The 18041-nt window shown below is 41.4% G+C and overlaps 1 protein-coding gene across 1 annotated transcript; it reads right to left on the bottom strand.

The window, feature by feature from the left end:
- Positions 1-767: 767 nt before the first annotated feature.
- On the bottom strand, positions 768-17149 carry LOC127525922 (small integral membrane protein 28-like). Its single transcript, XM_051919239.1, has 2 exons — positions 16362-17149; positions 768-1160 (listed from the first exon to the last, which is right to left on the bottom strand). The coding sequence occupies exons 1-2, from the start codon at positions 16467-16469 to the stop codon at positions 768-770; spliced, it is 501 nt and encodes a 166-aa protein (XP_051775199.1). The 5' UTR covers positions 16470-17149.
- Between the last annotated feature and the right edge of the window lie 892 nt (positions 17150-18041).

Consider the following 18041-nt stretch of genomic DNA (forward strand, 5'->3'; position numbering starts at 1 on the left):
CATTTCTGTGGTGTAAACCCCCACCCCACCCCACTTTACCCTTGATGCCATAAGCATGTGCTTATTTTGCTTAATGGTTAATCCAGCCCTGTATGGATGATCATTGATTAGTCCAATTTTAATATGAAGGGCAAACTCCAAATAGACGTCACCAATGCAATTGCAGACAAAATGTTTTAAGAACAGAAAGCCACAACGTGTCTCAATTAAACACAACCCTTTGAGAAGTGTCCGCGATACGCCATCTTTGATAAAGGCCAATGAGCGGAACATCCCGATAGCCATCTTTCTGCTGGTGTATAGGCCAGTACTTGCAAACAAAAAAAAAATCAAAACAAAACACCCCAATTAACTCTTTATTTAGCTTGTTCTTGATTTCTTATCTACCCCTTTCTTCATTGTAACGGCACAGTCTGCTATTGAGCGCCGACGTTCTTGTCGGGTCCACTCGTTTATTCCGTTGCTGATTTATTTTTTTCGCCTACTCCTACTGATGTAAGCTAACCTATAAAGTCCGTGTTTAATTTTTTGAGGACGCCATCTCGATTCTAGTTCCGTCGTGTAAGAGTTCATATTGTAGATCGATTAACTTTGAGTTTTCCCCCATATCGATTCATTTTCCCGTCAGATCTGGTGTCATTCAGTGAACTTTCAGAGTGACAATGAAACGTAAGCCCCCCCGGTAAAATTTAGCACCATCAAGATGCAAACCAAAGCCCTTAGTGACTAATTTGCGTCTCTTTCCGCTACCGATGTTTTTTTGCACGCTATGACTTTGTCTCCACGTCCAGCTGAAAGGGCAGCAGCACCTCCGGTGACGTTGGCTCGTCGCTGCCCACTTTAGATATCTTCGTAACGGTCTTTTCATAGGGTGGTGGCAAATATACCATCAGAAAGACCCCTTCGGTATGGGAGCCATCGAAGGGACACTGCTCGCTCTCAGCTGTCAAGACAGCCAGGGGGTCTGCTGCGCTGGTTCCGTCCTCCTGCAGATCCACCGTCACGATGTTGCTCGGGCACGTCTTGCGGTGGCCGCACCTCTGGTAGAGTAGGAAGGCGAGAATCCCGATTAAAAGCAGCGAGGCTGTCGGCAGAACGAAATAAAAGATGATCTCCACTTCCGAGTCGCCGTGCACAGGAAATTCATTCCATTGTTCGTCCTGTGGAAGAAATAAATAAGAAAAAGCGTCAACAAGGGCAGACTAAGGGGCTGGTGACCGTGAAGAAGCCTTGTTAAAATCTTATCAATTCTTCTTTTTCTTTTATTAAGCAACAGTCAATACTCCAAAATTACAAAGCAAAAACAGTTTGAAAGTTTTGTAAGGGGGCGGCACGGTGGCGCAGTGGGTAGCGCTGCTGCCTCGCAGTTGGGAGATCTGGGGACCTGGGTTCGCTTCCCGGGTCCTCCCTGCGTGGAGTTTGCATGTTCTCCCCGTGTCTGCGTGGGTTTCCTCCGGGCGCTCCGGTTCCCTCCCACAGTCCAAAGACATGCAGGTTAGGTGGATTGGCGATTCTAAATTGGCCTTAGTGTGTGCTTGGTGTGTGTCCTGCGGTGGGTTGGCACCCTGCCCGGGATTGGTTCCTGCCTTGTGTCCTGTGTCGGCTGGGATTGGCTCCAGCAGACCCCCGTGACCCTGTGTTCGGATTCAGCGGGTTGGATAATGGATGGATGGATGGATGAAGTTTTGTAAGGGCATTAAACAAAAAAAAAAACTGAAATATTCCCACGACACAACCCTACTCAGTTAAAACCCCATTTGGCAGTGATTGCAGCCTGGGGTCTTTTTGGGTTTGACACATCAAACTTTGCACACCTCGATTTTAGAATTTTTCTGCCATTCTTCTCTTCTTTGTGTTGTGCTTAGGGTCATTTTGTCTCGTTTTTACCTCTCCGCATCTTTAAGCCTTACACGTGCCAGTCACAGCGGCTACGCCTGCCAGCACCTGGCTTAAGCCCTGGCATCTAAACAGCGTGCCAACACGTGGCCTGAAAATCCTCTTTTTTTTCTGCCGTTGAGCACTCGTCCACATTTGATTCCAGCGGTCTGGCGTCACGGAGCGGTGCAGAAGCAGATGTTTGGCTCAGCTGCCCGCTAATCCTCCTTACCAGTCGTTCACCCTGGACCTGCTCCGATGCCCTCAGAGGGGCCAATCTGCTTTTCATTTTAAATACATAAATGAAGGCCGAAAGAAGAATAGAGAGGGGGCGGAGTCACATCGCACAGACACGAAAACAAAATGAAACGCTGCACGAGAGTCCTGTGTGAAAGGCGCTATGTTAAAACTGATAGCACAAATCCTTGAAATATCGTGGTATTATAAACTAAGCACTAACTCCGTGTTGTATTCTATATAGCGCCTTCTGCGCGGTGGTAGCGCTGCTGCCTCGCAGTTAGGAGACCCGGGTTCGCTTGTCCCCATGTCTGCGTGGGTTTTCTCTGGGCGCTTCGGTTTCCTCCCACAGTCCAAAGACATGCAGGTTAGGTGGACTGGCGATTGTGAATTGGCCCTAGTGGTGTGTGGGTGCTTGGTGTGTTTGTGTGTCCTGCGGTGGGTTGGCACCCTGCCCGGGATTGGTTCCTGCCTTGTGCCCTGTTTTGTCTGGGATTGGCTCCAGCAGACCCCCGTGACCTGTGTTCGGATTCAGCGGGTTGGAAAATGGATGGATGAGTCTCTGAAAGGCGATATATAGAACTATCATTGAACTGTTCTCTATATAGCGCCTTTACCGTGAAGCCTTGCATTAGCAAAGGCGCTATATAAAGCTGATTTTAGGGTGGTGGTCATTGAGATTCTTTCTGTTGCATGTTGACATAAAAACATTGTTACAATAATAATAATTAATTTCATTTATAAAGCACCTCTTTAACCTACTCAAAACACTTTACTTATGCGGGAAACCACGTCAACCATAAATATAAAAAGAGGTGTTCAACTCCCCACTGCCTTTACTCTTCAATATAGCGACTTACATCCTGAACAGTCTGTTAGCGACGTTTAGAAATACAAAGGAGCAGGCTTAGCATTTGTATTATGAAGTGTCTGCTGCTGGGTGTAATTGGATTTTGGACTTCTGGATTTATTTTATTGTCATAACTGTTAGAGGAACATTTAACGTAAATGGCACGTCGCTGTCGGAAACCGGAAGGCCATACCGGGCACTGCCATTTCATATTGGAAAATTGCAATATGGAGTGAAACATGCCAAAGCGCTTGATGGAGTTCAGCTCCTTACTACATTCTCTATACTGCGCCTTTTATACTATGATATGCCAGATATATAAATATGAAGGTCAAAACTTCGCATTAGTGTTATAATGCACATTGCCATAGCGATTCCCCAGAAAAGGCACTATATAGTATAGTGGTGATATTAGGCAGGTAATCCTTAAGTCTCCTCTTGTTTGCAGCATATACATGTGGAAACTTCTTAACTCTTTGAGGGCTGAATATTTTTACAAAAAACTCTTTTCTGAAAAGCAATGGCTTCACACAGAAATCAACATAAAACGTTTGTTGCTGCATGCTGTGGTTGCCAATCCATATTACTAACCGAGAATGGTAAACCGGATGGCATGGACGCAGGTACACGGCGATGGGACCATGAGACATACTGCGCAGGCACGTACAGCGCGCGTCTCATAAACCGCACGCGAAGTCGTATCCACCGCGAACGAAGGAGTCGCGGCCCAAAAACGAAAGAGCTCAACTGACATGAATGAGAAATGAAGCAACAACGCGCCCATAGCTAACGACTAACGACACAGCCATACAAAAAAGAGGAGTCTGCGCTACAGCCCAGATTCAAACGGAAGAGGCTACGGCGGTCCCACAGGTCCACAATGATAGTACGCAAGGCGCAGGCGTCACCGCCATATTGTGAGTGGCACTACTGCGGAGTGAAGTTAGGAATAATGTGCTGCTTGGGATTGTACAAACCGCTGAACGCTTTACACCGAATTCAAACACAATACAGCTCAATGATACAAACACGAGCCCACCTAGATAAGATCAACGAATGCAGGTGCCTACAACGCGTGTCTGAAACTGCGGAAGCAAAGCAGGCACGGGTTCAAAACGAACGAGCTCGACTGACGGATATACGAACACGAGCCCGACTGGATAAAATCAATGAACGCAGGCGCCTACAACGCGCGTCTGACATGCCGCAAATAAAAAGCGGGCACGGCTCCAAAACGAACAAGCTCGACTAATGTATTTCAGGATACCCAACGCCGGGGGTAGGCGGGCGAAGCGAGCAGGGGGCAGAGCCCCCCTTGTTTGCCAAGAACGTGCGGCAGACATGCTGCCAGGCTGTCTTCGCATGGCTGGGGCAGCAGCAGCCTTCACGGTCGCAGTGCATTGCAGTCTGGTTTCTCCCACTTAAGTGTCAGTCCTCCCAGACAAACAGTGCCATAGGCGTGTCAGCTACATGAACCTGTTCAGCAGCACAATTAGCTGGGGACTAGTCAGCTGGAGCTGGAACCTCGCATTCGTTTTCGATTGCTTGTATCAAAATCCGAGTCCAACAAGTCATAGTCCAGTTCAGAGAGAATAGGCAAAATGTCGTCCATGGAGTATCTTGCTTTACGCATCCACTTTGATCTCTCGCCAGATGTCAGTGCCATTTTTGCTGTTGTTTGCGCCTTGCTGCTCACGGGAGAGCAGTAAACCTCGGTCAAAACCAATGAAGCTAACTTTCCTTCCAGCAACGAGAGTCCAGCTAAAACATAACAGTTGGTTTTGTCACAGTTTACTGATGATTACCATCGTCAACTCCTCATTTTGACAAAAGTTGACATCAGCTGTGAAATAGTTACTGTATTTTGGTGAATTGAGTGCAATTATTAGAGTGGGCTGGGGTCCAGTGTGATCGTCAGTGTCACGGCCCACTGCCACCCACTGCCATTACAAACAATAGCAGCTTGCGACCCACCAGTGCCAGCCCAAAAGTGGGTTGTGACCCAGTGGTTGAGAAACACTGTGCTTAAGCACATTGCCATGGTGATTCCTCTGAAAGGCACTATAAAGTGTCGTGGTGATACTATTAGGGTAACCGTTAAGCCCCCTCTTTTTTGCTACATTTAAATGTGTAAATGCTTTAATCCATCTACTATGTAGCATCTTTTATAGTAAACTGATTTTAATATGATATGCGATGCCTATAAATAGGAAAGCAAAAACTTTATCTTAGTATTATAATCACCATGGCGACTCCTCTGTAAAGCACTATATAGAGTAGCTGAAATATTATGAGGGTGATCATTAAGTCTCTTCTTGTTTGCACATTAGACATAATGTATATAAACCAAAGACCTGTGTGTGTGAATGGAGCAACAGTCTGCTCTGCGCACACTCAACCACAACCACTAGGTGGCGCATGCACGCACCTTTTACATTTTTTCGGCACTTGCGTGCACCTCACTTCTCACTATGAAGGACGTCATGCTGACAATGATGAAGAAACACAACATTGTAATGAAGCAATTGCCGCAGCCCAACAACGTGCAAGTGAAACACCTCCGCAATGGAGAGCACGGCTTGAAGTACTAAAAACATCATCTATCTGGAGGTAACAGATTAACGGGACTCATATGCCAGCGATTCGGCTAAGATATGGTATCGCCAGGGTCTTCTTATGAAAACCAGAGGGGCAGCCAGCACAGGTGGGTCCACGTCCTCTGCACTTTGTAATTCTTAAGAGTTAGTGGACAGCTCACCAAGTTCACGAATATAGGAAAACTGCTAGGGGGTCTTTGGGTTGTTTTTTGTCCCAAAGACCACCTGCAGGTAGTTTATATATAAATATAGAAAAAGGAATTCAACTCATCTCAACTTCAAACAATATATAGCACCTTTTACAGAGAATAGATTCTTAAAATGATATGCAATGCTTATAAATATGAAAGCAAAAGCTGTGCCTTAGCATCATAAAGCACACCACCATGGCGGTTCCTCTGAAAGGCGCTATATAGAGTTGTGGTAATATTAGAATGGTGATCATTAAGCCTCTTCTTGTTTGCAAAGTTGCACATTTAAACATAAATATAGAAAAAGGAATTCAACTCTCTATTCCAAACAATATATAGCGTCTTTTACAGTCAATGGATTCTTAATATATGGACCCAAAGGTTATGTGAAACGATGCCTTTCCCTTGGAGATTAACAAAGTATATCAAATCAAACAAAAAGTCAGTGCCTATAAATATGAAAGCAAAAAGCTGTGCCTTAGTGTTTATAATGCATATCACCATGGTGATTCCTCTGAAAGGCACTATATAGAGTAGTTGTTATATTATAAGGGGGATCATTAGTACTCTTCTTGTTTGCAAAGTAACACATTTATATAACAATGTAGAAAAAGGAATTCATCTCCCTGCTCCAAACACTATATAGCACATTTAACAGAGAATGGATTCTTAATATGATATGCAATGCCTAGAAATATGAAAACGTAAGCTTTGCCTTAGCATCATAAAGCACAACACCATAGTGATTCCTCTGAAAGGTGCTATATTGGGTAGTTGTGATATTAGAATGGTGATCATTAAGCCTCTTCTTGATTACGACATATAAATGTGAGAACTCCCTAATCCATCCACGATATATAGCGCCTTTTATAGTGAGCAGGTTTGAAGATGAAGTACAGTCCTTTGCATTGGTGTTATAAAGCAGTGCCTCTCAACCCTTTTGGTGTTGTGATCCACGTTTTTCCATGTAAGGGAGTTCGTGACCCACCGGGGGACGTGGGTTCCCCCTTGGTGAATCATGCTCGAGTCTCAGAGTGGCGGGGGTCGTGTGATTGTGGGAGCTGCAACCCACTGCCACCCACTACTATTACAAACAATAGCAACTTGCAACCCACTGGTGGCAACCTAAAAGTGGGTTGTGACCCTGAGGTTCAGAAACACTGTGATAAAGCACATTGCCTGGCCATGGTGATTTCTCTGAAAGGCGCTATAAAGTGTAAGGTACTTGTTAAGCCTCCTCTTGTTTGCAACATATACATGTGAAAAATAACGAATCCATCCACTATGTAGCATCTTTTATAGCGAACTGATTTTGATATGAAATGAAGTGCACATGCTGTACATAAAGGTAAAGGACAAAGCTTTGTAACGGTGTTCTAGTATAAAGGACATCAGCTTTGTCAACTGAGATTATGAAGGTAACTGCTAAGCCTCTAAATAGATGATTTGCATATAAGTATAAAAAAAATAGAATTCAACTTCCTACTCCAAACACCATATAGCGCCTTTCACAGTAAACACATTTTTAGTATGATGTGCAAAGCTTATAAAAATTAAAGAGAAAGCTTTGCCTTAGTGTTATTTGGCATATTGATTTGGTGATTCTCAGGAAAGGCAGTATATAGAATAGTGCTCATATTATTATTATTATTTGCATATAAATGTAAAAAAAAATCAACTCCCTGTTCCAAACACTATATAGCACTTTTTACATGAACAAATTTTGAATATGATATACACTGCGTATAAATATGAAGGAGAAAGCTTAGCATTAGTGTTATAACACAGATGATGACTATGGTGATTGTAGCTGCGTTTTCCCAAAATCACCAAAGTTCAGCAGCTCCAGCTTAAAAAATGTGATTCAACAAAAGCTTGATGTGCTGAAATGATTACGCAGACAAAATATCTTCGTTTTTAAAAGGTTTAGTTAAAATTCAAAGTAAAACTGTTCACACAACAAAGAGAAAATTGAAATAGAAAAAAAAAGAAAGTTCTTGTTAAGAAAAGTTCTATTCAAAGCTTAAATCTTATCCATCCATCCATCCATTTTCCAACCCGCTGAATCCGAACACAGGGTCACGGGGGTCTGCTGGAGCCAATCCCAGCCAACAAGGCAGGGAACCAATCCCGGGCAGGGTGCCAACCCACCGCAGGACACACACAAACACACCCACACACCAAGCACACACTAGGGCCAATTTAGAATCGCCAATCCACCTAACCTGCATGTCATTGGACTGTGGGAGGAAACCGGAGCGCCCGGAGGAAACCCACGCAGACACGGGGGAGAACATGCAAACTCCACGCAGGGAGGACCCGGGAAGCGAACCCAGGTCCCCAGATCTCCCAACTGCGAGGCAGCAGCGCTACCCACTGCGCCACCGTGCCGCCCGCTTAAATCTTATTTCATTTCTTTAAGTTTGCTTATTCAGTTAAATCATTTCCAAACATTTTTGAACGTTTGTTTTACTTGGAATTTTAACTAAAACTTTTAAAAACAAAGATATTTTGTCTGTGGAATCATTTCCGCACGTCAGGCTTTTGGTGAATCCCATTTTGTATGCTAGAGCTGCTGAACTTTGGTTATTTTGGGAAAACACAGCTGCATTTTTGTCAGAAAACTGTTTGCTGACATGGGTCTTTCAAGTCCCCTGTGTCCTGGGACATCTTCTAAACAACAACGGACACAATGAACTCACTGTATCTCAGGTATAGCAAGAAAGTTCTAGGCAATACGGCATAAACACCAATAATTTAATTAAAGTTACTACTTTAGATGAACAATGTATTAAAACTATAAAAACAGATCATAGGTTAAACAAAAAATACACGCAGAGCGGCGCTAATAAAAATAACTTAATTCCTGTTCCATATATCAATAACGCACATAGTATTCATCTCTGCTCCTCCGAAACATTGAATATAGATGGCACTATTAAATATTAGGGCTTTAACTAACAAGACGTTTTTTATCAACGATCTTATTAGTGATAAAAAAATAGATTTTATTGCACTAAGTGAAACGTGGCTTAGCTCAGATGGCGCAGCTGTTTTAATCGAATCTGCGCCTCCGGATTACAGTTTTACTCGTGCTGATCGCCAAGGAAAGAGAGGTGGAGGATTAGCAAACATTTACTCAAGCCGGTTAAAGTGTAAAAATATCAGTTTTGGTAAGTTCAAGTCTTTTGAGTATCTCGCCATTATTATTCAGGGAGATTCTCACGTTCTAGTATTATCCGTGTATAGACCTCCAAAATTCAACGCGTCTTTCTTTGAGGAATTCTCTGACTTAATGTCAATCTTAATTACGAACTATGACACACTCTTAATAGTCGGCGACTTTAATTTTCATATAGATAATCAATGTGACCAGAAAGTAAAAGAATTTATGAACCTCCTGGACTCTTTTGATTTGAGACAGCTCGTTATTCAGCCTACACATAAAGCAGGTCATACGTTAGACTTAGTAATTACTAAAGGACTAAAAGTTGATATAAAGCAGGTCATTGATATTGGTCTATCAGACCATTTTCTTCTACTCTTTAATATAGAAATAATGATAGAAAACACTCATGAGAAGCATATTGTTAAAAAACGCTTCTTTGACTCATCAGCAGCTTTAAAACTTTCAAACATTCTAAGCAATCAGTCCGTTTATAGTGCCAACTATAATAGCGAGGAGAATGTAAATAGTAAGGTGGAAAGATTTAATACTAAAGTGAGAGCTGCTGTTGACTTAGTTGCACCTGAAAAGACAGTTAAAAAAATCTTCTAGCATTGTTATACCTTGGAAGACCCAAAGAGTGTCTGATTTAAAGAGAACATGCCGTAGAGCTGAGCGTAAATGGAGGAAGACTAAACTAACTATTGACTATGAGATATTAAAAGTTAAAATAACAGAATACAATAACACAGTCCGTCTTGAGAGGCGCTGCTATTTCTCTAAGATTATAAATAACAATGCTAGTAATCCCAGAGTCTTATTTTCGACAATTGATCATCTGTTAAACCCAGGTAACTCAAAGGAATGCCTCCTAAGTACTTCCAGTAAAACCTGTGAGGCTATCGCTGTATTTTTCAATCAAAAAATTAATGATATTAGAAATAACATAGTATGTCTCCCCAACACTAAGGATCCTCCTAAACCCCAGTACCCCATAATAAACAAATTAAAGTCTTTCACTAGGATAGATTTACCTGATTTACATAAAATAATTTCTCAAATGAAACCCTCCACCTGTGCCCTTGACCCAATACCAACAAATTTTTTCAAAGAAGTATCGGGCGTGCTAATTGATAATGTTCTTGACATAGTAAATTCGTCATTAGATACGGGGGTCTTCCCAGACTGTCTTAAGACTGCAGTAGTTAAACCCCTACTCAAGAAAAATAATCTCGATCCCTCTGCTCTTGAAAATTATAGACCCATCTCTAACCTGCCTTTCTTAAGTAAAATTCTAGAGAAGGCAGTCATTATACAGTTAAATTAGCACCTCAATAAACATGCTATTCTTGATAAATTTCAGTCAGGTTTTAGAACAAATCACAGCACAGAAACTGCACTCGTTAAAGTAGTAAATGACTTGCGGTTAAATGCAGACAGAGGCCATTTATCTGTTCTCATCCTCTTAGATCTGAGTGCCGCATTTGACACCATTGATCATAATATTCTTAAGAATCGCCTTAGTCAATGGGTGGGCCTCTCTGGCAGTGTCTTAAATTGGTTTGAATCCTACCTGGCAGGGAGAAAATTCTTTGTTAGTTGTGGTAATTATAACTCAAAGACACATGATATTCTATATGGTGTTCCACAAGGCTCTATCCTGGGTCCGCTGCTCTTCTCAATCTACATGCTTCCATTAGGTCAGATTATCTCAGGGCACAACGTGAGCTACCACAGCTATGCTGATGACACACAGCTGTATTTATCAATAGCACCTGATGACCCCAAATCTTTTGATTCGCTAACACAATGTCTAACTTGTATCTCAGAATGGATGAATAGTAACTTTATCAAATTAAATAAAGAAAAAACCGAAATCTTAGTGATTGGCAATAATGGATACAATGAGGCTATTAGAAATAAACTGGATGCATTAGGATTAAAAGTCAAATCGGAGGTAAAAAGCTTAGGGGTAACCGTTGATTGTAATCTGAATTTTAAATCGCATATTAATCAGATCACTAGGACAGCATTTTTTCACCTAAGAAACATAGCAAAAGTTAGACCTCTTATATCATCGAAAGATGCAGAGAAATTAGTTCATGCGTTTGTTTTCAGTCTGCTAGATTACTGTAACGCACTCCTCTCAGGACTACCCAAAAAAGACATCAATCGTTTGCAATTAGTGCAGAATGCAGCTGCTAGAATCCTTACCAGGAAAAGAAAATCCGAACACATTTCTCCAGTTTTGATGTCACTACACTGGTTACCTGTGTCATTCAGAATTGACTTTAAAATTCTGCTTATGGTTTATAAAGCTTTAAAATAATCTCGCCCCGGCTTATATATCGGAATGTCTGACATCTTATATTCCAAATCGTAACCTCAGATCCTCAACTGAGTGTCTCCTTAGAATTCCAAGAGCAAAACTTAAAAGAAGTGGTGAGGCGGCCTTCTGCTGTTATGCACCTAAAATCTGGATAGCCTGCCAGTAGGAATTCGCCAGGCTAATACAGTGGAGCACTTTAAAAAACTACTGAAAACACATTATTTTAACATGGCCTTCTCAGAACTTCACTGTAATTTAATCCTGACACTCTGTATATCCAATTCATTATAATAACTATTCATTCAAAATCTGTACTAACCCCTACTCTCTCTTCTGTTTCCTTTTCCGGTGTCCTGTTGGTGGTGTCGTGCGCCACCACCATCTACCAAAGCACCATGATGTTCCAACAATGATGGATGGGATTAAAAGCCAGAAGTCTGTATGACCATCAGCATCAAGTGACTCCATGAAAAGCCCGAACTACAAAGAGGACTATTTCAGTTATGTTAGGTAGAATGCCCAGAGGGGACTGGGTGGTCTCGTGGCCTGGAACCCCTACAGATTTTATTTTTTTCTCCAGCCTTCTGGAGTTTTTTTTTGTTTTTTTCTGTCCACCCTGGCCATCGGACCTTACTCCTTTCTATGTTAATTAATGTTGTCTTATTTTAATTTCTAATTTTGTCTTTTATTTTTCTTCTCTTCATTATGTAAAGCACTTTGAGCTACTTTTTGTATGAAAATGTGCTATATAAATAAATGTTGTTGTTGTTGTCTTACTAACTTATAGGGGGAAAAGACTATACCATTGTCTATGACTAAGAAAGAAACGTATATTCTATTCAAATTAAGCAAACACTAATATGAGTTTAACTCAATGCTTTAACTTTCTAAGATTGGCTCTTACATTTATACCTCTGAAAGGCACTATATAGAGTAGTGCTGATATTTAAAGGGCAGTCACTAAGTCTCTTCTTGTTTGTAATTCCACATATTTTGTATGTTTTTAAATGGAGAAAGTGGAGTTCAGCTCCCTATTCTAACCACTTTTCAATGTAATGCCTTTCATAGGTTCGCAGTGCGTATTATAGACATAAAATGTACGTGCACATGCCCTTTAAATTGTAAAGAAAGAATGCTAAGCCTTTGTCAGTTGTCCTCGTATTCAGATGGCAGCCATTGAGCTCCTCCCTCTCAAAGATGTAAAACCAGCATTTAATATTCAGTGAGATTGGGAAAGGCACTCTATAAATAAAATGCATTATTATTATTAATGTCACCATAAAACATGCACTGCTCTATTGAGCTCCTTTTACACCAAATGTGGTGGCAGTGTGTTTGACTTCGGTAAATGTTTGCTTTGTTCAGGAAAGCTTAAAAACGTATATGAAAAAATTTGAATTTATTGTACAAAGCACACTGTGAAAGGCGCTATATAGACTAGGACTTCTATTAGAGATCAGACCTGACAAAGTTTATTCTTCTATGGTGCGGTGATTTAGAGTGTAGCTTAACTCCAGGCATGACACTTAAAGAGTAATTTATATATTTATTTTTGTTAGTTCATATAGTGCTTTTCAAGGTGAGCACAGCTGGTTGTAAGTACGTAAATAAATAAAAATAGGGCAGTTGGGGTAATTCATTGATGTTCTATCAGCTCCTTCTTTTCTGTCTTCTTGCAGCTTCTGAGTGCTTCCATGGTACCCATTAATTCTCCTGAGTTCAATCTCCTTGGCCCATGAGGCCGTTTTCCTTGCTGTTCTTTGTCTATTCTGAGGCGTCAATTATCCAGATGTTGTTTTATAATAAAAGCAGATTTCTGTCTGTCTAGCAGCTGCAATTCCAGGCGAAAGCCACTTTGCTGAAATTCAAGGAAAAAGGCTTTAAAATGAGCATTCTCACCAAATGACAGAGCACATTTAAGCAATCAATGATGCTAGATATGAGTAAAGATTTGTGAAAAAGTGCTGTAGTGAAACTGTGCACGTAGCTCAAGAAAGTGACCTGCCAAGACACTGAAAGGCAAGATTTGAAAGTGGAGTTAAGCATGCAATGTGAACAAATGTGACTTAGGAAGAATCTTGTAGCAGACGAGAAAGTGAAAAATAATAATAATAATACATTTTAATTATATAGCACCTTTCCCATGCTTGAGGCTCAAGTACTGCATGCAAGCAAATCATGCAAGCGAGTCTGGTGTCACGAGAACAAGAAAAGAGCCAGTGAAACTTTACACTTCCTGTGCTTTCCAGGAGTAAGAAAAGCATCTGATGTGAAAATGAAGATTATGGATACTCCACAGCAAGAATGGTTTGGTCCAAACCAAGGGAAGGTGTTTACCTGCAGTACTGAGAAATGTAAAAATCTCACATTGTCAGATTTAAAATGTAGGCTGTCAGCCTTCTGAAGAAAAGCTGCTGGTGGCTTTTACAAATGTCACACCAGAGACTTCCAAAGAGATCCCGCTGGGCAGCATGCAGAAGGGGGATCCATGTCCTCTGCTCTGCGTCATTTATTGGATCTTTTGCTCATTCATTAATCATGGACCTGGCCAGCTAGTGTGAATATCAGGGGTTTCCAATTCCGGTCCTGGATCACAACTGTGGCTGCAGATTTTCTCTTTAACTCTCTTTTTACATAGTGACCAGTTTTTGCTGCTAATTTACTTCTTTTGCTTTAATTTTTATTGACTTGCTGTTTAAGACTCAGGTACCGTAATTATTTTGTTTTTCCTTAATTAACAGCCAAACAATAATAAGGAATAAAATGAGCCAACAACTGACCAGAGTCAACCAAAACCGCATCTGAAAGTAGAGAAAGGTGAAGGTCACAGTAATGTTGATCTGCTCAGGTCCACAAAACATGTTGACAGCGTTCTTAGGAAAAGAAAAATGAAACTCAACAATTTGGAAATGTGGCAGAATGAGAGCAGCAACTAGCCATGAAATTAAATAATGGGTTTAATTAGCAACAAGAATTGTTTTTTCATCAAGAGTGAAACTGGTAGGAGTTTGCGGCCCTGTCTTAGCTGCTCATCTGCTGGCTCACATCACATCTCATTCCTGTGTGGGGGCCATTGAAGGAAAAAACGAAGCAGTAAAAAAAAAATACAAGTCAATTAAAATGAGAGGAAAATGAGTTAACTAGCAGTAAAAACTGGCCACTAATTAAGAACAGGGCTAGAATGAAAACCTGCAGCCACAGTCGTGCTCCAGGACCAGAGGAGACTCCGAGAGACACGCACACACACACACACACATATATATATATATATATATAGGAAAAAGTCCACAAAGGGAGAAAATGAATCACATATCTTACGGTATATACCTGTATGTGACCATTAATAAAAGGACGTGTCTGTATGCCAGCTCGGTTGTAATGTTAATGTTATAGACAGATAGAACTTTATTTGTCACCAGAGAGGAATTTGGCTTTTTACAGAAGCTCTTTAAATAAATAAATCAGAAATAAAAAGAAAAACGGTGAGAAATTGGAAGCTTCTGTAAAAATATGGTATAGAATTTGTTAAAGCAAAGGTATATTTATGGTGTGCCATCTGTTGGAATGAAAGTGAAATGCATTTTATTACTGCATGCATTACAATATACATTCCAATAGATGGTGCACTACAAACATTAATGCTGAGAATGATATGTGTGTGTGTGTATTTATACTGTATATAAACCTTAATGAACCGTATCCTTGTACTTATACAATATATACTAGCTGTGCTATTACTGCTTAAAGTGAGTGCCATTCAGCTTTATTATTATTCCTTCTGTGTCTTGTTTGCCACCTCCTTCAGCTTATCCTTAGTTATTCTTCTTTAAATGCTAGTTGGTTATTGGCGAAACATTTGTAGTTGCATTAGCACTGCTGACATTTGTTATTCTGCTCACTTGGGTCACAAGATATTGCTGTTACTATAGTTCAGTTTTGAGTTTTAAATGGCCAAAATGAAAGAGATTTCTCAAGAAAGACATCAGTCTGTTGTTTCTTGCAGAATGAAGGTTACTCCATAAGACAGACTGCCATGAAACTGAAGATCTCATACCATGGTGTCTGATACTGTCTTGAGAGAAGAGGGCAAACTTGATCTAACATGTACAGAAAAGGAAGGGGGAAGCTGGGATACACAACTGCGTAAGAGGAGAAGAACGGCAGAGTGTGTAGTGTGAGACACCAACACCGTAAGGTCCTCAGGGCTCCTTCCTTAAATACACACTGGTGTCATCTGCATTAGAGAAGATGGTATGAACATAATGACTGGTCCAGGTTTTCTGATCAAACATGCTCTTCTATATATTGCAGGCAGCTTTTTGCTTTTAACATCTGATCATTTCTCTATATTGACATTTACTGTCTTTTAGAGAGCCTGCAATGGACTGTGCCCTGTCCAGGGTTTGTTCCTGCCGTGTGCCCTGTGCTAGTTGGGATCAGGACTAAGTGGGTTAGATAATGACTGAGTGCTTACAGAGAAATGTTTTGCGTCATTAATTCAAAGTATGGCTGCTGATGTTACTTGACACAAGTTTGGTTACAAAACATGACTTTTTTTAATACAATTATTGCATTCAGTTTCAGAAAAGATCCATACATCCATCCATCCAACCATCCATTATCAAATATAAGGCTGGGGGGACAATCTCAGCAGCAACGAACAACAATCTCAAAGCAGCATCTACCTGCAGAAGGAGCCGGTCTATGGTAGAGCGCACTCACATACACCAGTACAATCACGCAGCAACCCGACCTTCACGTCTTTGGGAAGCAGAAGGGAACGTGAAGTAGAAGGAGAAAAATCTAGACAGGTACAGGGAGAACATGCAAGCGGCACACAGTGACCAGGCTGGGACATGAACCTAGGACTGTGGAGCCAAAAATGATCCAATGACTCTCGATTCACTAAGATAAAATATATTTTTTTCTTTTTTTATAATAATCAGCATACAAGTACATTAAAATGAATTGTAGAACAGGAATGCTAGAAATGCTCACAAAAGTTATCTTTCCACCATTCCTATGTTTTCATGGCTATCCACACATTCTGATGCTCTGCATTCTCTGACCACCTGCTTTCACCGTACAAGAAGTTGGCCGATGGCCGTTCACCCACCTGCAGCTGCTTCTCCATGAGTGGCGGCGGGGCTCCAGTAACCCAGTCATATGCACCTCTACCCGCCGGTCCGAACTTCATCCAGCTGCTCTCCAGGAGCTTCCACATCCTGTCCCGAATGACCTTCTAGGGAAACTGGTGTGCTGGCTGTGACAGAAAGCGGCAGGGTGAAAGTGTGCCAAGCTGAAGCACTCTGGGCAGATTTATACGGGGTCGCTGATTATCTGCTCGATGGTGGGGATGCTTGCAAAGAAGGATGAGAAATGTCTTTTTTTGGTGGCAGCCGACTACTCTTAGCTCAGTGCCTTCAGGGATTTGATGCCATTGACCTATATCTAGGAAAAGCTCCACATCAGTGTCAGATGGGGGGGCGGGGGGGGGGGGTGTCCTGCTTTGAGAATGCATTAAAGTGATCGACAGGCTGTATATCAGCAGACGTGTGTGTGAAATTTCAGTGGGGTAATGGCACATGGACAGAAGGAGGGCAGTCTCCACCAATATTCGGTCATCGGCATTGTAAGGAGATCATAATTTGGAGCTTTTATCCAAGTTATAGTATCACAGTTTGACCACTGTTGGAGTCTGTATGTTTGTTTGTGTCTCGGTGTGTGAATATGTGGATGCAATCATGGTTGGCAAAAAAGTGGGGGCCAGCAGAGGCCAAGCCTCCACATACATACACATGGGCATAATCGTGGTCAGCACCATGGTGGGACCAGTGATGGACGGCCCTCTCTATCTATACATGTTTGCCCCCAACATGAGTTGTTAAAAAACAGATTTTAGCATACAAACTTAGGGGGCTTTGCCTCCTGCTCACTTTGCTCGCCAACCCCAAGGCCAGCACTACTTCCCAGCCACTTCACGTCTCTTCCACTCATGTTGTGAAGAGGGGGGCTGAATGCACCTCAAGGAGACACGGTCATTCCTCTTAAATGGTTATACAATGGGAAACAAATACATTTTTTTCTTACCTCCTCTTTGCTTGGTCAGCTGCTGGCTTGCTGTTGTTGCCATGCTGCATGATCTCCACGTATTGCTCTTTCTTCTTCGCTTAGTCATTGACGTGTCATCTAGAAAGTATTTATAAGAGCTGAGAGCACAGGATGTGTGTCTGATAAAAGCCTTTACGCGACTGAGAGGTTAGATGTCTGTGATCTTATTTGAAAATGGTTGTAAGTAGGGAGTGACTTGGAAGAATCTCATGTTAAAAGTCCCTGGGAGATGGTCCGAGGACAACAACAATCTCATCTTTTAATTCTCGCTCTCTTAATTGAGAAGAAACATTACTGTTCCCTGATGGCAACATGAATTAGATAATCTACAAGTCTCTGACTTAAAGTTTAAATCCCAACAAAATATTCAATCTGTTTTCGCTGTTCTGTTATTTCACCAAGTAATAATTTCCGTTTGTTTGCGCTAATGTGATCTCTTGTCTCGCGGGACTTTAAAGTGTCACTCCGAGAACATCACATCTTGTCTCTCTTCCCAAGATTTCTTTTTATAATAGAGAGATGTATATTTTTAATTCACATGTTTTACATAAAATACAAATAAACTAAAAAAAAAACTAGAATTTGGCAAAAGGGTAAATGTGAGAATTTTCCTGGACAACAATGCACTGCAATTTGGAGTGGCAGAATGAAAGCATGCAGGGACAAAAGCACTCACATTCAAGGA

Source organism: Erpetoichthys calabaricus, chromosome 15, assembly GCF_900747795.2.
Source record: "Erpetoichthys calabaricus chromosome 15, fErpCal1.3, whole genome shotgun sequence".
Lineage (NCBI taxonomy): Eukaryota > Metazoa > Chordata > Cladistia > Polypteriformes > Polypteridae > Erpetoichthys > Erpetoichthys calabaricus.

Excerpts from the sequence above, each read along its gene's own strand:
- LOC127525922 (XM_051919239.1), bottom strand. The coding sequence starts at position 16,469 with ATGTGGAAGCTCCTGGAGAGCAGCTGGATGAAGTTCGGACCGGCGGGT. Across the intron at positions 1,161-16,361 it reads TCATGGAGAAGCAGCTGCAG|GACGAACAATGGAATGAATT; the intron begins GTGGGTGAACGG and ends TTTCTTCCACAG.